At 36.3% G+C, this 20,047-nt stretch overlaps 1 protein-coding gene across 7 annotated transcripts in view; it reads left to right on the forward strand.

The window, feature by feature from the left end:
- Nucleotides 1–20,047, forward strand: part of NBEA (neurobeachin) — a 620,064-nt gene that overhangs the window by 497,156 nt on the left and 102,861 nt on the right. For all 7 annotated transcript variants that reach the window (XM_032611436.1, XM_032611437.1, XM_032611439.1 and 4 more), the window contains 3 exons: nt 5,543–5,660; nt 5,984–6,086; nt 12,517–12,632. In XM_032611436.1, the coding sequence (XP_032467327.1) occupies nt 5,543–5,660; nt 5,984–6,086; nt 12,517–12,632 (337 nt within the window). The remainder of the gene's footprint in view (nt 1–5,542; nt 5,661–5,983; nt 6,087–12,516; nt 12,633–20,047) is intronic.

Raw genomic sequence — 20,047 nt, forward strand, 5'->3', positions numbered from 1 at the left:
AGTTTTTTCATATCCAAATACTTGTTCTAATATATGCATCAGATGATTTGAGATCAGCAAAGCTGTCACTAAACAAGTACTTTTTAGGTCACACAATATTAGCTGCCTTTAAAAGAAAAAAAGATGAAACTGATTTGACAGCCATACCCATGTTTCTGACAAATGTGCATGTCTGATACACATGAATGCACAACAACCCTATTTTTCTTCAACACAATCATCAAATAATATGTGTTAAGCACACATTTGGGCGAAGTGGTTTACAAGGGGTCTCTATTACATTTGTTTTATATTATGTCCTGTGTGCTTCAGTTCATAAGTGAGTGGGACAGACCTCAGGGTATAAAGCCAGCATGATCTCTCTCTCCCTTCACTTCTTTTGGATATTAAGCCCTTAGCTCAAAAAAGCTCAGTGGTCACTTAAGAAAATCACAAAAGTTGCATAAAATTTGTGATCAAGATGCTTTAATTTTCTTATTTATGACCTATATGATGTAATAAAAGTTATCTTTATTCAATTTTCATGAAATGAAACTGAGTAGGCTAGTTAGCATTTGTTGATTGATTTCATAGTATATTAAATAATTTGGAGAGACCAGCAAGCACAAACCAGATGATATGGGAAGGTCGACTTAAGAAAGAAAACAAAACCACAAACCTCAAGTATAAATGAAAGTACTTATATGGTTTAGAAAAATATCTTGGACTATAATGAAAAAGTAACCTAAAGAGTTATTATAGAAGGTCCTGAAACTTACAGAACACTATGTAACTAGTAGAGGTATAAATAAAATACAGGCAATTTTATAGTATCAGGTCATATTTCAGATGTAGGCTTGATGCCCAGATTTTTATATAAACATGCCATAAACTCAGTATTTAATCAACTATAAATGATATTCCTTTGCACTTTTGAAGCATATACAAACTGATTAAACTCCTCATCACTTGCCCGAAGCAGCGTCCTAACCGATCACTCTGCCTCCAGTCTAACAGCTTTCAACTTTAAGCCTCCACGAGCCGCCAAGTGTGTGTAGGTGAGCTTTCTCTTGGTTACCCTCTCGCTGCATATGAGGAGAGGAGAGGAAAGGGGACTCAGGGTATAGTCCCAGGCGGTCATGGCAATCACAAAATTTGTTTGAATGCTAGTGGTTTGTCTCAACCATTCATCATTTTTTTTTTTTACTTTTTATATTCCATCCTATCTATATTAATTTCACTACAAAAAAGTCTAATTACTTATCAGGAATAAAATTGTTGCTCAAGAGAGGTGTCAGATGATATTCTGTGACACACCTCAGTATACATTTTTCTTAAGTGCAAGGCGTAAGTCTATGAACTAAAACACCTTAGCGCAACCCTCTAGAGTGAAGGGATCCTTTTTATGGGGACAGAGTCTTCCAAGGTGGGGTATAACCCAATCTAGAGTTCCTTGTGGGTGCAGATTAAACTACTAGAAAAGAGAAACCAGTTATTCTATTTAGATCACTTCGTTTAGATCTTCATTAAATCTAAAGACAGAAGAGACCTCTGATGGGCTCCACCAGTAGGATAATAAACACGAGAAGTCTGAGGCGAAACTGGAAAGCTTATTCCAGTTCAGCAAAGGAGTCAGAGATGCACGTACTTTGTAAGATCTCTTTGTAACCTTCCCCATATGTATTATCTCCGTCCGTTTCTCTTGCTGATTTATTCAACAAACAAATGTATATGGAGCACATCTGTGCCAGGCACTGCTCTAAGCTCTGTGTATTGAGCAGTAAATAGATAGATGAGGGCCTTGTTCTCGTGGAACTTTCACGTCACAGGGAGGGGACTGACAAAAACAAGCAAAAAAATAAATAAGTGCCAGGCACAGAATTCAAACACAGTGATGTCATAGAAGAGATATTGGAGGTTAGTACATGATAACTCTAAGCTGGATGCCAGCCAAAACTTTTTTAATAAAAAAATTTAGGAGAGTTTCATTCCATAATCAATCTTGAAGGAAACAAGAAGAGAAAGTAGGAGGTGGCTTGCTGTAAAAAAAAAAACAAAAGGACTCTAGGCTCTGTTGGGTTTCCCGGCAGGGAATTATGAACATCTCAGAGCATTGTCTTTTATCAGCTTCTTTAAAGGATTTCAAAAGCTGAACTGTCACATGGGTGACTGTAAAGTAAAATTTTCTTTCCCTTGGCCCCTCTGGTAACGACTGTACCACTCGTTCAGATGATGCTGCCCTTGTTCAAAATAGCTTGGACCTTTGGGTCTATCTTTTGGAATTTGCCTCATGAGCTGTTTATTAGCTGCTAGCAAAATAATTTCCTTTTAATTTTATTCTGTCTCCTTTTACCCTTTGCCTCCAGGCTTTACTGAGTTCCTCTGATTATCTCAGTTTCCTTTTTTTCTTGCTCCTGAGGGTCCCTGAGGACCGTTGTGGTCCCAACCTGGAGCTGTGAAAGCGGTGGTAGGAGAACTGATTGAGTTCCTGTATCAGTTTGGGTCCAGTCAAGAGAAAGAGGCCACATAGCAATTTAAACAGGGGAAGTGTTATAATTTATAAAAACAGAAATAATTATAAATTATAACAGGATATTGGAGAAACAGGGAATGGTTAGTAAGAAATAAAAAGAACTCTAAAAAATATAGGAAACAGCACATATGAGGAGCAGCCACTGTCTTTTGAGCTGACATTGAACCCAAGAAGAGGCCTCCTGGCCTTGTTAGGGAGGACATGGCTATAGTTCCCTTCGTGGTATAGAAGTCACTCTGGTGCCCTGCTGAGGGAGCTCGCTGGAGCTCTGCCTTTTGGAACTTCCCCGAAAACCACCCTCTAGGGAGTTGGTGAATCTGTTTATGGGAGGGTTCTCACCAGAGCACTCTGTTACAAAACTGTCTGGGGCAGGGGGCTACTGGAGAAAACTGCTGGTCACTGGGTGCTGTCAGCCATCACACGCTGCAGGAGCCGGGCACTGGAGAAGCCCACGCTCTGCAGGGACCTGCTAGGTGAGCACACGGAACCAGGAAGAAAAACCCCTTTCTTCTGCATCATCTCTTCAGAGTCCTTTCCTGATAGACCTCGACATGGTGTCGGCTAGCAAAGGAAAATAAAGGGCACAGATTCACTTTCACAAGATAAACAATTAAGGGTGAATTTGGAGCTGGGAAGCAATAATTTGATAACTGGCGCAGTTGGTAAGACAGTTTTGCATGGGGCACTTAAGGAGTCAAACCAGCTTCTATGTGTTTGAGAGCTACCTGCCTGCTAGAAGTAAAATAAACTGATAACATGCTTAATGGAAAGGAATACTTGGTCAAATGTTCACTGCATCATGGTTCCCAAAGAGAAAGACAATATTAGTGTGTGTATATATGTGTTTATATATATACCCACACACTAATATATCTCTATATATATTGTATACAGCCTAATATGCATATTATATATAAATATTATACATATTTTATATATAATATATAAAATATTATATATAATATACATTATATATATATAATCTCCATCCATCCTCCTGGCATACCAGATTTAGTATAAGGGTGCCAACACAGCTTTCATGGGAAGATCTCTCCTTTTTTCTGAGATTATACTCATTTTACTCTTTGGGTTTTCAAATGGCCTTTATATATATATATATATATATATATATATATATATATATATATATATAATATACATATATTAGTGAAATAATGGTCATAGTGAAAGATAGTTTTTGTTGTTGTGGCTGTTCTGTCTTAAAATTATTCCTACCTGACAAAATAAGAGTTATCAACCCTGTATTAGTACTCTTTCCATTTAAAGAAAATTATGCTAGTGTATGAAATTCAAATCTGGAAACTGTTGCACCCAGGTAAGAATGTATTAATGTAAATTGTGGCAAGTCACTGTAATCCTTTTGTGAAATGTATAAAAAGAAGTTTTACATGTAGAAACTGAAAAACAGTTGTCACTTTATGCTCAACAGAAAGGACATATAAACAGAACTTAAACAATAGCTAGGCCATGCACTTTACATTCCTTGTCTCCACTTAAATTAACCAGTAATGAGTATTATTATCACTGTTTTTCAGGTGACAAAAATCAGATAGAGTTAAATAACTTTTCCAAGTTCCTATAGCTAGTAAATAGCAGAGCCAAGTTTTAAATAGGTCTGTGACTGCCTTCAAAATGTTTCATGATTTAAACAGATGTCTGACTGCCTCCCAAAACCTTCCAGTGTGTAGAGGAAGACGAAAACTGAATTAAGGAGCTAGAAAATGGAATTTTCAAACAATAAAAAGATGAATAGATTATATATAATTATAATATAGTTATGTAATATACACACAGAGATATATAATTCCTAGAGAAAGGAAATGTGAAAGAGGACTTCATAACTTGTTCTCAAACCTTAAGGAATATCATGTATGTAAAACTCAGTGACGAGTTTCTGCTTTCACCGAAGCAAATATAAGTGTAGTAGAATATACAGGGTACACCATGCAAGTAGAGAATGTGTTTATGTATTGTTAAAATACATCGGTGTTATCAGGAAGGAAAGTGTTGCAGATTTGATTGCAGTGGGTTAATCAAATATGGATTTATCTATATCATGGAAGAATAAGTCCAGATATGGATAGTTGCTGAGACTGTTTCAGTAACAATATTAGCGCCAACCTTGCTGGGATTCCCTTGGCCTTCCTCTAATGGCTACACAATTGCTGCTATAGTTTCTGCCATTATATCTCCATTCAAGCAAGGAAGAGAAAGGAGTGTGCCAGCTACATTTGACTCATTTTATCAGCTTTTCTGAAACATCCCCAAATGACTGGTTTTGTTCTCATTAGCCAGTTCTGGGTCAAATATCCTTGCCCCTAGATGCAAGGGAATTTGGAAAAAGCAAAGAATAACTTTATCATGATTAGCTTAGACCATGGATCAGACACACTCTGACCTCAGAAACAAATTCAGGCCATTGTTATAAATAAGGTCATGCCCATTTATTTGCACATTGGCTGTGATTGCTTTCACACCACAGTGGCAAAGCTGAATAGTTGTGAGAAGGACAGATGGCCTGCAAGGCCTAAAATTTTTACTATTTGGCCTTTTACCAAAAATGTTCTTTGACCCCTGGCTTAGATCAGTCATGGCCCCTTGCCTGGGGTTGACCACATGGACACTTTGGGGCTAAGTGGGCTTTCGTTAAGCAAGGAAGAGGGAGGAAAAGTGACATTAGAAAAGAACCAAAAGTGTATGTCAGGCCACATGGTCCAGAAGACCACAAAAGCATAACACGTTTTCTATTTTAAGTCACAGGGTCACCTTGAACATGTAACTTTTATGTTCCTTCATTTCTTCATGAGCCAACTAAAAGTTTAGAAAGGTAGAAAATTTGCAAATATACAGAATCAAATGATTGGCAATATTGTGATATATCATGAATTCAGGAAGATAATCCCTAATTTACTGAGTTTTATACAGCACTGTCTAAGATATTGATTGTCACACTGAGTCTTAGACACGTATTTAACTGACTGACACTTCCCTTTAAACTATTCATTTCAGGTTCTTGCATACACTGAGGGACTTCATGGAAAATGGATGTTCAGTGAGATACGAGCTGTATTTTCAAGGCGTTATCTTCTACAAAACACTGCTTTGGAAGTATTTATGGCGAACCGAAGTAAGTCCCCTTAAGTATTTTGAAAGAAAATGTGCTCGTATTTGGATGTTATTCATTTACATGGTGTGATACTGACTTGATACTTTTTTGTTTTATTTCCTTCTTTGATATGCCCTCGCTAAAGTAAAAATACAAAAAGAATTAATTTGCTTGAAAACATTAATCCTAGATTTCTCATGGATAAAGTTACACAGAAATCTGATTTTCCATGAAGATTCATTACCTTTACCAATAAATCATGAAGGGCACTTGAAAATGATTTCTGAAATTGATGGTTAGCTCTCCTGTGGTTTTCTAAATCATGTTTTTTCTTCTTACCACAGCCTCAGTTATGTTTAATTTCCCTGATCAAGCAACAGTAAAAAAAGTCGTCTATAGCTTGCCTCGGGTTGGAGTAGGGACCAGCTATGGTTTGCCGCAAGCCAGGTAATTATATCACATTACACATTATCTATGGTTTGTTAACATATTTCAATCTCAATATGACGGAAATCTAAATAAGTTTATACCACTATAATTATTTTGAAAATCAAGGAATTGTCTTCCTCTGCAGGTCATTTGTAGGGAAAGAGGTTATGAAAACAGCTATTTTAAGAATGACAGAATAGGGCATAATTTTATTTAACACATATATAAATGAGGAAGTAAAAAAGTTGATTGCATATTATAGCTGGCACATAATTAAGATATTTTTGCTGAAGATCTTACAAAAGATATAAATCGTTTTTATAAATGCTATGTATAAATGCTTCTTCATTAAAGTAATAAAACTCTCAGAGTTTGTTGAGATTAATAGTCATTAATTATGATGTGATTTTAATCATTCTTAAATCTCTCATCTTGGTATTTTAAAAGCATTATTTTGAAATCTTATTTTATTGAAAAATACTATTCTAAGTAGAAAACATAGTAATTATGTTTATCACTAATATCAGTTAGCTGGTTTTCGGCTCCAAGTAACTGAATACCTAACTAAAAGTGGCTTAAACAATAAGGGTTTTGCTTCGGGGGGGTTGTTTTATGAAAGATGTGGAGTTAAGAAGGAGCTGCTAGTATTGGCTCAGAGGTTCAGTGATGTCAGGACTCTCAGTTGGCCTCATATTCACCAAATAACCACCACTGCTCCAGACACCACATCTTCACACAACTGCTTTCAAGTAGGAAAAAGACACAAAGGATTTCTTCTTGAACTTCTGTGTTTTAGGACGGAGTATATTTAGAAGCCTTTAGCAATTTTTATCTCAGGTCCCTTTGGCCAGAATGGGGTCACCTTCCTGCCCCTAAAACAATCACTGAATGCTGAACACGAAGCCAAACCATCCCCTAGAATTCAAGGAGAAATATATCTCAACTCCCTGCCACTTCCTATCTGAAAAAAATACATTTTCTGTGTCGGCTTTGGACAGACAAGCAACAGTGTCTTCCACATAGATCATTAAGTCCCTGGGAATTGTTGCAGAGCACTGCATGCATGGAAAAGAAAACTAATCTTTGTCTATCTTCTCTTAAACAGGCTACAGACATGTAAAAGACAGGGACTGTGTCTCATTTATCTTTTAATCTACAATGCTTAGCACACTGCCTAATTGCAAAGGTGCTTTTTAAGTGCTACTCAACTGGAGTTACCCTGCATTACAAAGTATCTATTCTCGTATTAAGTTCACAGTGTAAGACCAATTCACTGACATGTATGCACATGCCTAGGATATTTGCTAGTTCAATGACAATATTAAATTAAGACATTAGTAGATAATGAAGTACTTATATAAAATACAGGTCAAAAGAAAAATGCATTCAATCTATCAAAAAAAGAAAATGAAGTTAGTTTTGCAAGACTTGTTATTGAATCTAAGCTGACTCATAGTAATCACTACTTCCTTTCCCAAGTACTTACAAATTGTTTAATCAAGTCAAGAATTTTTCCAGGAATTGACATTAGGAACTCACAAATAGGCCTAACTTTTTCCTTTTAAAAAATAATCATCTGGGCTTCCCTGGTGGCGCAGTGGTTGAGAGTCCGCCTGCCGATGCAGGGGACACGGGTTCGTGCCCCTGTCCGGGAAGATCCCACATGCCGCGGAGCGACTAGGTCCGTGAGCCATGGCCGCTGAGCCTGTGTATCCAGAGCCTGTGCTCCGCAACGGGAGAGGCCACAGCAGTGAGAGGCCCTCGTACCGCAAAAAAAAAAAAAAAAAAAATCATCCGCCTCCTGGCAGATTTCTCAATGATCATGATTCTTCAAAGATTACCAATAGAGTTTTCTAATTTCCTTTAGTACTCTTAGACTTGTCCAGACCTGAATTCATTAAAAATAACCAGAAGTTCTTGTACGATATTCCTTACCTTCTGTGAACATTATTTTCCTTTTAACCACATTTGGTCTCTCTTTAATTTTTGGAAGATCATTCTTCTTGATAGAAAAACTGGAAACAAAATAAATGTTTAGTAAGTTTGGAAATTCTATCTTAAAACACTCTTTTGTTGTCCCCTTGGCTTTCCCCCCAAAGGCTCAACTCATTATTAGTTTCCTAATAAAATACTTAAAAATTCAGTTTTGTATACTTCATGTGATATAGACTTAGAAGTAGCAGATGGGGGTAAGAGGAACACTGAATCTAGGCTTAGACCTGATACAACTGGCAGTGATAGAGCCTGATACTTAGTAGGAACTCAATACATATATGTTGAAAGAATGAATAACATAAGGCAAGGGGAATGACACTTTCATCTGCTATAAAATGGGAACAGTATCTTTGCAAAGAGATGTTTTACGAATGTCTTGAGATCATAAAATGAAGGCACTTTGTGAACAGTGAACACACATATACACTATACACATGCATGCATACACAGATATAGATAGGTAGGTAGGTGAGGAAGTAGGTAGGTAGGTGGGTAGGTAAATAGATGTAGACACATGCTTGTATAAATATATGTGTGTGTGATATGTAAGATCCTGTTACACTTAGAGAATTGTCAAAGGAAAGCAATGATGTCTGGCTCCTAGAAGTAGAAACCTTCCAGCTGAGAGTATCTTGGTAAAATCACCAAGGGATCCATTCTTTGCTTTGTTTTTTTTTGACATTGGGTTTTGTCAGTTTAAAGCAGAATTTATCAAACTCCAGGGTACTTCCTCTAAGCTAAGCCCATAGGAGACTGCTTTAGAAACAAACAAAAATGATCAAACTCCAAAGCAGGTATACTGCCAGAAAATTGACTTCACATATCATTTAAGCCGCTTTTTGGGCAAGCCCACCGAAGAGATCGCATTCCAAAAATTTAGAACAGAAGGAATATTTCCACTAAGCTAGCATAGCCTAATGAATGCCCCTTTAATTTATATCCATGGGTCTCATTTGCCGAGCACTCTCCATGTGCCAGGGACTATACTTTGTGTTTTAGTTTATAAGCATTATTTCCTTTAATTCTTTTTTGTTTGTTTGTTTTGGGCTTATAAACAACAGATGTTTATTTCTGGCAATTCTGGAGGCTAGAAAGTCCAAGATCAAGGCACCAGTAGATTTGGTGTCTGGTGAGATCCCAACTCCAGGTTCATAGATTGTTACCTTCTCGATGTGTCCTCACATGGCAGAAGGGCGCTAAGCCCTTAATTCTTAAAACACCCATGTTCTTAATGTGGATTTTTTTTTTTTTTTTTTGCGGTACGCGGGCCTCTCACTGTTGCGGCCTCTCCCGTTGCGGAGCACAGGCTCTGGACGCACAGGCTCAGCAGCCATGGCTCACGGGCCCAGCCGCTCTGCCGCATGTAGGTTCTTCCCTGACCAGGGCACGAACCCGTGTCCCCTGCATCGACAGGCGGACTCTCAACCGCTGCGCCACCAGGGAAGCCCCTTAATGTGGATTCTTAATGGTATTCTTATCCCATTTTACAGATAGGAAATTTTTGGTTAGGGAAGTTACTTATCTTGCCCAAGATCATAGCCCACTCTCTTAATTTCTATTTTGTGTCTTCTATCAAAGTGATCCGCATTGGTCAAAAGAACAATACCTTTACCCCTGCGTAACAAAAGAAAAATACTGACAAAAAACTTGACCATTTTCTAGACTCCATAGTGATTGCCATTATTTGGTTAATGTATTCTCTATTCAGACAGTCATTACAATCAATAAATTTTGGATTTAGTTAGATTCTTTACTTACTAAGAATATACCTGGTTGCATACATAGAGTTAATGATTTTAAATGGTCACCATTTGTTATGGTACTTAATATTTTTTTCCACAGGGCAATTTTATCTTCTTCTTATCCCCGGACTCTAAAAGCATTTTACCGTAGCCCAAATATGCACCAACTCTCCTCATTCTAATATATAAATTTTTATAGGGTATTTTGAATAGCCCTATTGATTTACTGTTTACCATTTTGCTTCTCCTTATGATTGAATTATTTAATTTTTTTTGAATTTCATCTCTCTTTAGCCATTTTTTAATTTTAGGATAGATGTCCAATAATTCAAGTCATTTGGTATATACTTATTGAGACCCTAGGTCAAGCATTGCTAAATGCTAAGGACATAACAGTATGTAAAACAGTTCCTGCTCTCAGTGAGTTTATAGTAGAAAAGAGAAAGCAGTAAACAGGAAAAGCTGATCCTTTCCCTGAACTTGCTAATAATAATCTGATTTTCTAAATTCATTTTGTTTGCCCATATTTTTCTTCACCACTGCATACTCTAAGAATGACATGATAACTTTCTCCCATGATTCCTTGTATTTCCCCTTATCGGGATTTGTTTGGTCTTGGTTTTTGAGTGTTTTTGGTGCTCAGAATTATTTCCAGATCAGCAATTTTCTTCTTAAATTGTCTAGGTTTAAAATGTCAACAAATAAACGTACAACATTATTATATACATTGCTTTTAGCAGGCTAAGCATGCTGCAGGTAAGAATTTTAGTCAGATTAGTAAGAATATGATTATGATAGTAATCCAACAAAAGTTGGACTAAGCACATAATTATAATAGTAGCAAATAAAAATTGGATAAACATAGTTTATTCTTTGATAATTCAGAAAATATTTTAGCATGTTGCATGACAAAGTCAGAATCAAGGCAAAAGTTTATAACGTAAATAGTTGTATGCATGAGAATGTATCTGGAAAATTTTGAAAAGTGGTGCCAGTATGGATCAAAATCTGGAAGCCCTTTAAGTAGCCCTGTGAAAATCATATCACCAATTAATTGAAAAGTACGCTGAATTATAGAATTGCAGTATGAAATATATATACCCTTTACTATTGCAATGAAGTGAATCATTAGACTTACATAGTTCTTATGGAGTCAGTAGGATCTATTATCTCAAATATATGTAACTAGGAAAGTTCTTCAAAAATGTTCATATGTGACCAGGCTGCTGCAACATATTACGTTAATATTTTAAACATTGAGTTACACATAATTATTTTTAAAATTAATTCAGATTTGAATTTGAGATAACAAGTTTCTTCCCATTCTTCTTTCCTCCCTCCTTTACCTCAACTAACATATATCTTAGCTGCTGCCATGCCTATTAAGATCCCATGTGAACAGAAACATATGGTAATAATACATGGGTGACAAAAATAGTCTTAGGTCCGCAGTTCCCAAAATAAGCACCACGGAGCCCTGAGATGTCAGAGTGCACTCTCAGCGCTACTGCAGGGCATTTAATATTTTTTAGGGAAACACAACAACATCTATTAGACGCTGCACAAACTCTTAGCTTGAGTTAGTTCTAAGTTTCAACATTTGATAGGACTGCATTCTTGCATTCTTTTTGATGCCATCTTAGCTATGTGAAACTAGTTTATAGGGGTTGCTCTGGTAATAAAAAAAAAGTGCTACATGAACATTCATGTGGAACAGGCATTGAAGGTGGTGGTGTCAGACATGATTCCAAGGTTTAAGTTGCACGGTGACCAACAGGTGTGCAATACATTCCTTTAGTTCAGTAAGTGTCGTTAGTTAAGAATGAAATAAAATATTATTTTTCTTTCAATTTGTGAGTATTATATTCTCAAACAGCTACTAAGTTGTTAAGGCTCAAGTATTCAGTTATTTAGACCTAACTACGTAATAAACAGAACTGTTAGGTATCTCTCTTGGGCTAGGGGGCGCCGTGAAAAAATTCCTGAGACCCTAAAGGTGACATAAATACAAAAATTTGGGGACTTCTATTTTAAGTGATGAATGTTTTAGAAACTCAGTTAGCCTTATCATACTTCTACAAATACAGCCAGCTTTCAATATTTTTTATAGGAACACATTGTACCTTCAAAAGTTCATAATTTACACAAATTATCCTGATATACTCCCTTACGATATTCCTATGTCCCTTATGAATTCGTACATTTTCAAAGTTCCCAGTTGTTTGTTTCTGACCTCATAGGGGGATGGGTGTCGTGTGGTTAGAGGCTGTGCACGTGTGGCAGAGGCAGGCGTGGAAAGTTCAGTGGCAGCATTAAGTATATAAGGGTTAAGTCAAATGCCTTTAAGCTACCTAGCTGTCTACCTAGCTTTGTAGTATGGAGTATGTTTTCTGTAGTGTTCAAAAGCTACTTTGACTTATTTTGAGCATAGTTTCACCTTTTTTTGTTATTGACTTATAAAATACCCACTTGGAGCCATATTATACCAATAGGTGCTTTCATATTGGTTTATCCTCAGTAAATAAATATATCTTCTCTATAACAGATTTTTCAAATATTGCTAATATCTACAGCTAAAATATATTTTGTAATTTATCTCAGAAAGATAAACCATAAATTCAATAATATCAAATCAATACATTAGTTATTATTGGACTTTTAAAAGTCACGAGTTAAAAGAGACTTTTTGTTATGGTTTGCTTAATTGCTAGGAGGATATCACTAGCCACTCCTCGACAGCTTTATAAATCTTCCAACATGACTCAGCGTTGGCAAAGAAGGGAAATTTCAAACTTCGAATATTTGATGTTTCTTAATACTATAGCAGGTAAGACATCTTATTCTTTAATCTCATAATATGTTTATGTTCATCAAAAATCTTTGGTAATGTGACTTGATGGAATGCATTGTTCGCCTTAGAATTCAAATACGGCCTTAGAATAAATATTGAAGCACTCACATTAAATTGCTATCAGAAACTATACAAGCTAGTACCAAGGTTTAGGTGCATTTATTGTTGAAGAGGCTTTTTCTTGCTCTCCTTCTGCCATTTCCTTTGCTGACAGCTTTGTCTGACGGTTTATTAGAGTCAACAAACCATTGCCAGAGAGTGTCTGGAAATAATAATGGGAAAATGTAATTTCACTACTTTGTCATTCTCAGCAGTAGCAGCTAGACAGGAGAATAACAACAGGATTCTGCCTAGTACAGATGTCACCTGGATTATGGCATGATTGGGTTACAGCATTTTTTTTCTTAAAATCTTCAAATGGAAATGTAAAATCAGATTACATTTCTAAATGATGAGTAACTGCCATCAACCTCAGCTGTATCATGCTTGTAAATTAAGAGAAGGTAGTGGCTTTGTTTTTCTGCTAAATCAGTGGTTGTCAGTGGCTGAACCTCTCTATGAGATTTAGGTACCTCTTTCTTTTTTACTAAATTAAGCTCCAAAGCCCTTATTCATGTTGAATTACAAAGAGTTTACTTCTGTAAATCAGGCTCTACAAAAACTTTTTACAATCGGATGAATTTAAAACTACGTAAATGCATATGCTTACCTGTGATCATTGTTCTTTTTTGAATGAATGCTCAAAACTATGAATTGAGAGCCCTGTTCTCTGAATCATTGCTTAAAAGGATAACTGTAATATTCCTCTTTTTAATCTAGCATCTATGTGTGAATATGGATGCTATGGCATATATTAAATATGGATGATATAGATGTGTATTACATAGACAAGAGAATTTGATTTGTCAACAAAAAGGGATAAAAAAGTTCCTTGAAATGGTTTTGCATTTTAATCATTTAATACATATTGTAATGTTAATTCCTTTGCTAATAGGATGCTAGAGCTACAACCAAAGAACTGTTTTATTACATATATTAATTTTATTCTATATTTTATACACACATCTCCATTATATACATATATCTTCATGACATATTTCATATATATTCACGTATCAGTGTATACAATGTATATATCTTAAAGAAACCTATTTACTTACTCAAAGATAAAGGAAATGTGTTATACTATTTAATTAACACATTTACATATAGAGATAGAATGAACTTAAACATCTGAAATACAAAGAACCTTTTCATTAGCATATTTAGGTGAACAGCATGATGTAGCATAAGCTTCATTACCAAAGTGAAGGGGATAGAATCTCAGATCTGCCAACTCTGTGTCCTAGAGCATAGGTGGAATTTCAAGTTTTAGTTCTATCTTGTACTTTAAATCTTTCAGTAGCCATGTTTGATATCTGTTTCCATCTGTCTTTTTAAAAATTATTTATTTATTTATTTAATTAATTTTGTCTGTGTTGGGTCTTTGTTGCTGAGCTGGCTTTCTCTAGTTGCGGCGAGCGGGGGCTACTATTCATTGTGGTGTGCGGGCTTCTCGTTGCGGTGCCTTCTCTTTGTTGTGGAGCACGGGCTCTACGCACACAGGCGTCAGTTATTGTGGCAGGCGGGCTCAGTAGCTGTGGCGCACAGGCTTAGTTGCTCTGCAGCATGTGGGATCTTCCTGGACTAGGGCTCAAACCCGTGTCCCCTGCATTGGCAGGCGGATTCTTCATCACTGTGCCACCAGGGAAGTCTCTCCATCTGTTTTAGTAACTGATATGTTTGGTCTTATATCATCTTGTATTATACTATTGCTTTCAATATTTTCTTGCCTTTCACATTGTTTTGTTTGTCTTTGGCCACATAAATAAATTTTGCCTACTTTTTTAGTGATTTAGAACATAGGCTTTTTGCTATTAATTCTCCTAGAGAATTAATATTGATATGTTTAAATTTTTTAAAAATCCTCTAAAATATATTTCTCTTCCTTTTGAACTCAAAAATGAATCAACATTTTAAACCATTCCTACGCAAAATAAGAACTTTAACTCAATTTACTTCTCATTCATTGCTTATCTTTGTCAATACAATTTACTACCAGAATCCATATTACTATGAAACACTTATTTTTTGGAGTCTATATACTTTTGCATATTAGGAAGGATTTCAACTCTATTAAATTTTTCTTCTCTTTAATACAGTATATTGTTTTTAGCTACATGGATCTTTACCTGATTTTTCAGGATAATGTTCTATTTTCATTCTTCTGCAGTATTCTTCCATATTCCCTCTGTTAGGTTTTTCTATTATCTATCTTGAAAGATCTATCAAGACTCATTGTCTACCATATGTCATAGATAAGCACATGATTTTTTTTTCCTTGACTGTGCTACCCCTTTGGAGCTTTTGGAATTAACACTGGAAGACAGGGTGATGTACCTCATTTGTAGTTCAGTTTCCAGTGGAGCTGGTATTCTTACTAAAAGGTTCTGCTACTCTAAGATGAGATTCTCTCTGTCTATCCTCTGGATGGACTGTTATCTAGTTCACTGTGTAAAGGATTCTTCTAGTCTCCATCCCTTCTCACTGCCTTTTACTCACGTCAGCCACATTTCCCACAATGTGGTATGCTTCCACCTATAACCACCACCCACTTCAAGCCTGCTGCTTTCTGGGAGTTTGTTTCTCTGTCTATCTCTAGAAAGATTGTGGTCTGATAGAGATAACATCATGATCCCTTCTAAAAGCTGCCCCTGAGCAGTATAGACATGGCATTTTTTCTGTTTGAGACACGTGGGTTTCTGAGCCAGAACATGCAGGTTGTAAGGGGAATTTGACTGTCTTCCTGTCTTCTTTTGAGTACTTGGGGTCTGTTTTATTTTGTGACATAAAAAATATATAGACCACTGGGTTTTTTCTTTTAAGAATTTACTGGGTATTTTCTTTACAATGATTATAACTAAACATTAAAGTCTGTCTGTTGTCGACAATGCGATAAAAAGAAGTATAAGGTAGGAACTAGGAACTCAGAGCGCTTATAACTAGATGGGTGAATGAAATGCATAAGAGAGCATTTTAAGACAGCTGATGGTAAGTGCTCAATAAGTGCTATAAATGGTGAATGCTGCAAGAGCTAAGCAGAGTACAGAAATTTTATGAATGTGTTTGAGGAGAAGAAAAAGAGCGGAGCTTTACAAATTTCTCCCAGTTGAATATGTGTTATGTGTTCAGTGGACATGAGTATCATCTCTTGGCTGCAGCAGAGAATAATAGGAGATACTATTGGAGCTATAGATAAGAGCCAGACTGTAAAGACCCTGAATCCAGGAGTCTGTATAGTTCTGTAGTAGAAGGCAATGCAGTATGGCATTTCAGGACAATTAAACTGCTAGTTATAAATGGCATGAATCAGAAATAAAATACCTTAAAGTTAGGGAGAGCTGTTAGGAGAGCCTTACAGGACTCTAGATATGAAATCAACTTGCTCATCATTTTAATAAATAGTTACTGAACACTTTACTATGTGCCACACACTCTATTTCACACGGACACTTCAGAGGAAAGCAAAGTATGTTTTTTTGCCTTTGAAAGGGTCATAGTATAGTCAGGAAAATAGACATGTACACCAGCAATTCCAGCAAAAAGTTGTAATTATTATAATGAGAAAATATACAAATCTACTTGAAGTCTTAGGTCCAGAAGGCATTACATTTACAGGAAAAGCTTCTCATAGTCTTTTCATAGGCTTCTCACAGGCAACATTTAAGTTGAAAATTGAAATATGAGTACAAATTCACTGGAAAGTAAGCAGAAGCCACTCCAAGGGGGGAAAAAAATGTGGAGTCAAAAATTGGATTAGAGTACTGACAACAGGTATGGCAAAGAAAAAAAGTAAGTAAAGGATCTAATGCACGATGTCATTATATAAAAAGCAGAAGTCACTGTAATATGCTCTAGTTTAGTGGTTGACAAAGTGTGGTCCCCCGACTGGCAGTATTAGTATTGCCTGGGGACTTGGAGATGCAAATTCTCAGACCCCTCAAACCTGCTGAATCAGAAACTCTGAGCGGGGCCCAGCTCTGCGTTTCAGCGAGCCGTCTAGGCGGTTCTCATGCACAGTTTGTGTATCATTGCTCTAGCCATTTAGGATCTAATTATCAGAACAAGATTTGCATATGAAAACATCTAGAACATACAAGAAAGCATGTGATTAAGTGTCATTAACTGTAGTGAAAGTTTAGAGAAGTGAAAGGTTAGTACGAAATAGTCTAATCAAGGGAGGCCTCATAGAAAAGATGGGCTTTAAATGAACTCCAAGAATTTTGTCATACGTAGATGATTATCCAGACAAAATGAACCTTCATACAGAAGTAGAATGACAAATTGGAAAAAGTTATGAATATAAATACCCTGAGGTACTCTCCCTGAATATATGTATCCCTGCTAATTCTTCCTTTGCCATCATCCTGAAGTTCTAAGTAGGGGTGTACTGAGCACCAGCATTAAAGATATGGGTGATGGTACTATAGAGAAGCTTCACCAAAGCCACGATTGAGTACTTATTTAGGAAGCAGTTAGAATTGTCTGTTTTCCTGATTTGTGGAGAATATTATATATCCATTCATCTCCTCTTAATGGAACACTTTTCAGAGTTCTCGAAAGAAAAGACTCTGAAGGTTCCTAGAATAAAGGGAACTATAAAGATGTTAAATTGTACCAATACCACTTTTACTAACCTGGGTTCCACTAAATGATCATGTTGTTTCATAGCACAGTTTTAAGGATACAGATATTGTTCAATAAATACTTATAAGTCAATTGATTGAAACTTTAGATTTATCATTTCTTGAGAGAATGTTAGTGTTCTTATTGACAAATTATATTTAATTTCCTGGGTAATCCAAAGGCAAGAAATGGTTGGCTTATATCTTATCATAGTCTTCTTTAAACATTTCTTTAATTATTATTATTATTTATTTATTTTTTTTTTCCGGTACGCGGGCCTCTCACTGTTGTGGCCTCTCCCGCTGCGGAGCACAGGCTCCGGACACGCAGGCTCAGCGGCCATGGCTCACGGGCCCAGCTGCTCCGCGGCATGTGGGATCTTCCCGGACCGGGGCACGAACCCATGTCCCCTGCATTGGCAGGTGGACTCTCAACCACTGCGCCACCAGGGAAGCCCTCTTTAATTATTCTTAATATCAAGATTCAGGAAAAACCTTTTTATTATTTGTTTAGTTTTATCATTTCTTTTTGATACAGTTCTTTAATATTAATATCAACATTCAGAAAAAAATGGCAAATAATGGTTAATGTTTACTGAGCAGTTTACAGTGTTGCAAATATGGTTCTAAGTGTTTTATGTGTATTTACTCATTTAATCCTAACAATAACCCCAGAGTTCCTATCCCCATTTCACCAATGAGGAAATGAGGTGCAGAGAAGTAAATAACTCGCCCAAGTCACAGAGCTAGTAAGTGAAGAAATCAGGATTCTAATGTAGGTAGTTTGGTTGTAGAGCTTCACTCACTTACTATACCATACTGCCTCAGGATATCATGGCACCATTCAATTTCACCTCCAATCATTGGCCTTAATCTGTAACTACTTTTAAGACTGAAACAATTAACGATTTTTAGGCATTTTTAATTTATATTTCATCAGAAGAACTTTTGAAGTTTATTTACCATCATGACTTTTGTCCACAGGCATATTCTAGTACTAGATCTGGGCCTGGAATTATCATCTCTAATGTAGACCCTAGTACTGTGTTCACCTAGGTCTCAGATCCAGAGAAAGAGTCTGAGGCAGAGATTTGCTTGCAGGAAGTTTATTGGAGAGTGTCCTTGGGATCAACATCTGTGAGGGGAGTGAAGAAAGTAGAAGTGGGCAGAAGGAGAAAAATGAACCCCAGAGTAATTGCAGCAAAGGCCTCAGCAGATCCCTTCAGAGGTGTCTTGCCCTGAGACAAGGCAGCCAGGCCTTCATTACCTCCACTTTGCAGTCATTGGATGCAGACTCCTGGAAAGGAGACACGACCTTGCATGAAAGAGCTTTCTTCTGATCATGGCAACTCCTGGATAATCCTGGAGAAGGCCACCAGCCACGACATGGGTGACACAACCACCATCCCCCCATCTAGGTTAGAGTGGTTCTCAGAATCACCTGGAGGGCTTGCTGAAACCAACAGGTTCTGATACAGTAGGTTTAGGGTGGACCTCAAGAATTTGTATTTCTAACGTACCTAGGTGATGCTGATGCCACTGGTCCAAGGTTTGCACTTTGAGAACCACCTCCTCACACATATATTCTTAAAAGATTTACCTTACGATAATTGTCTTAATCTCTTGTAGCGTTCACACCTTCTATAGCGCTGTCTATGCCACCCATGTTGGCACTTAGATAATGCGTCCTTGGATTTTATGTCTGTATCTCTTCTTTCCAGTAAGATTGTGAGGTCAAAGTTTTGCTTGCTAAATGCTCATCAGACTGAACTGACTTGATATTTATGCTCTGTGTTTGCATGATTTTATGATTATGTGAAATCACTAGAATTGCTGGATGAGGGATGCTTTAAATTTCCTGGATTAAAGAGAAGAGTTATAGAATAGAATCTGATTGAGAAGATGAAGCAACCCTTTCTAGCTTCTGGCTTCTGGTTTTTAAAAATATAGGTCAATGTGACTTAATAAATTCACATTTTCAATAAAAATATTATAGTAACTCTCTTACCCTCTCAGATGTACTTTTTTCTCCAAAATATTCTTTTAACATGAAATGTGAAATACATTTTATGACCCATTTCTTGTTCTCCATTTCTTGAGGTCTCTCATACTTGGCCAATTTGTCTTTTCTCCTTTTTAATTTGCTTTTAAAAATAAGACTCTCTATAAAGCATACAACAGCAGTGTCCTAGTATTAATACAATACAGTATGTAGATTTTTAGACCCTCCTGTGACATATATAATTGCATATAAATAAACACATTATCCTATATGTAAGTTTTGTAAAGATACTTTACATAGTAAAAGAAGCTTGTCAAATATTCAGAAAACATACTGTTTTGAAAGGACACCTAAAGGCCCATAAATTTTTTCATGGCCTTTCTTTTGTTATATTTATATATTTAATAAATACTCATTATAGAAAAGTGGAAATATAGAAAAGTGTAATTTAAAATTTTAATTACTTGAAGACTAGCCATAAATATCATAATTAACGTTTTGGTGATTTTTCTGTTTTTTTCTTTTTCTGTGTGTGTAATCTTTGGGAATCTGCTACACACACACATTCATTCTTCTTTTTCCATCTCATTAAATAGTATTTGAAATCATGATCTTAAAAACTGCATGAAAGTCTAGCTTAGTACTGTGGTATAATTTAACTATTT

Source organism: Phocoena sinus, chromosome 18, assembly GCF_008692025.1.
Source record: "Phocoena sinus isolate mPhoSin1 chromosome 18, mPhoSin1.pri, whole genome shotgun sequence".
NCBI lineage: Eukaryota > Metazoa > Chordata > Mammalia > Artiodactyla > Phocoenidae > Phocoena > Phocoena sinus.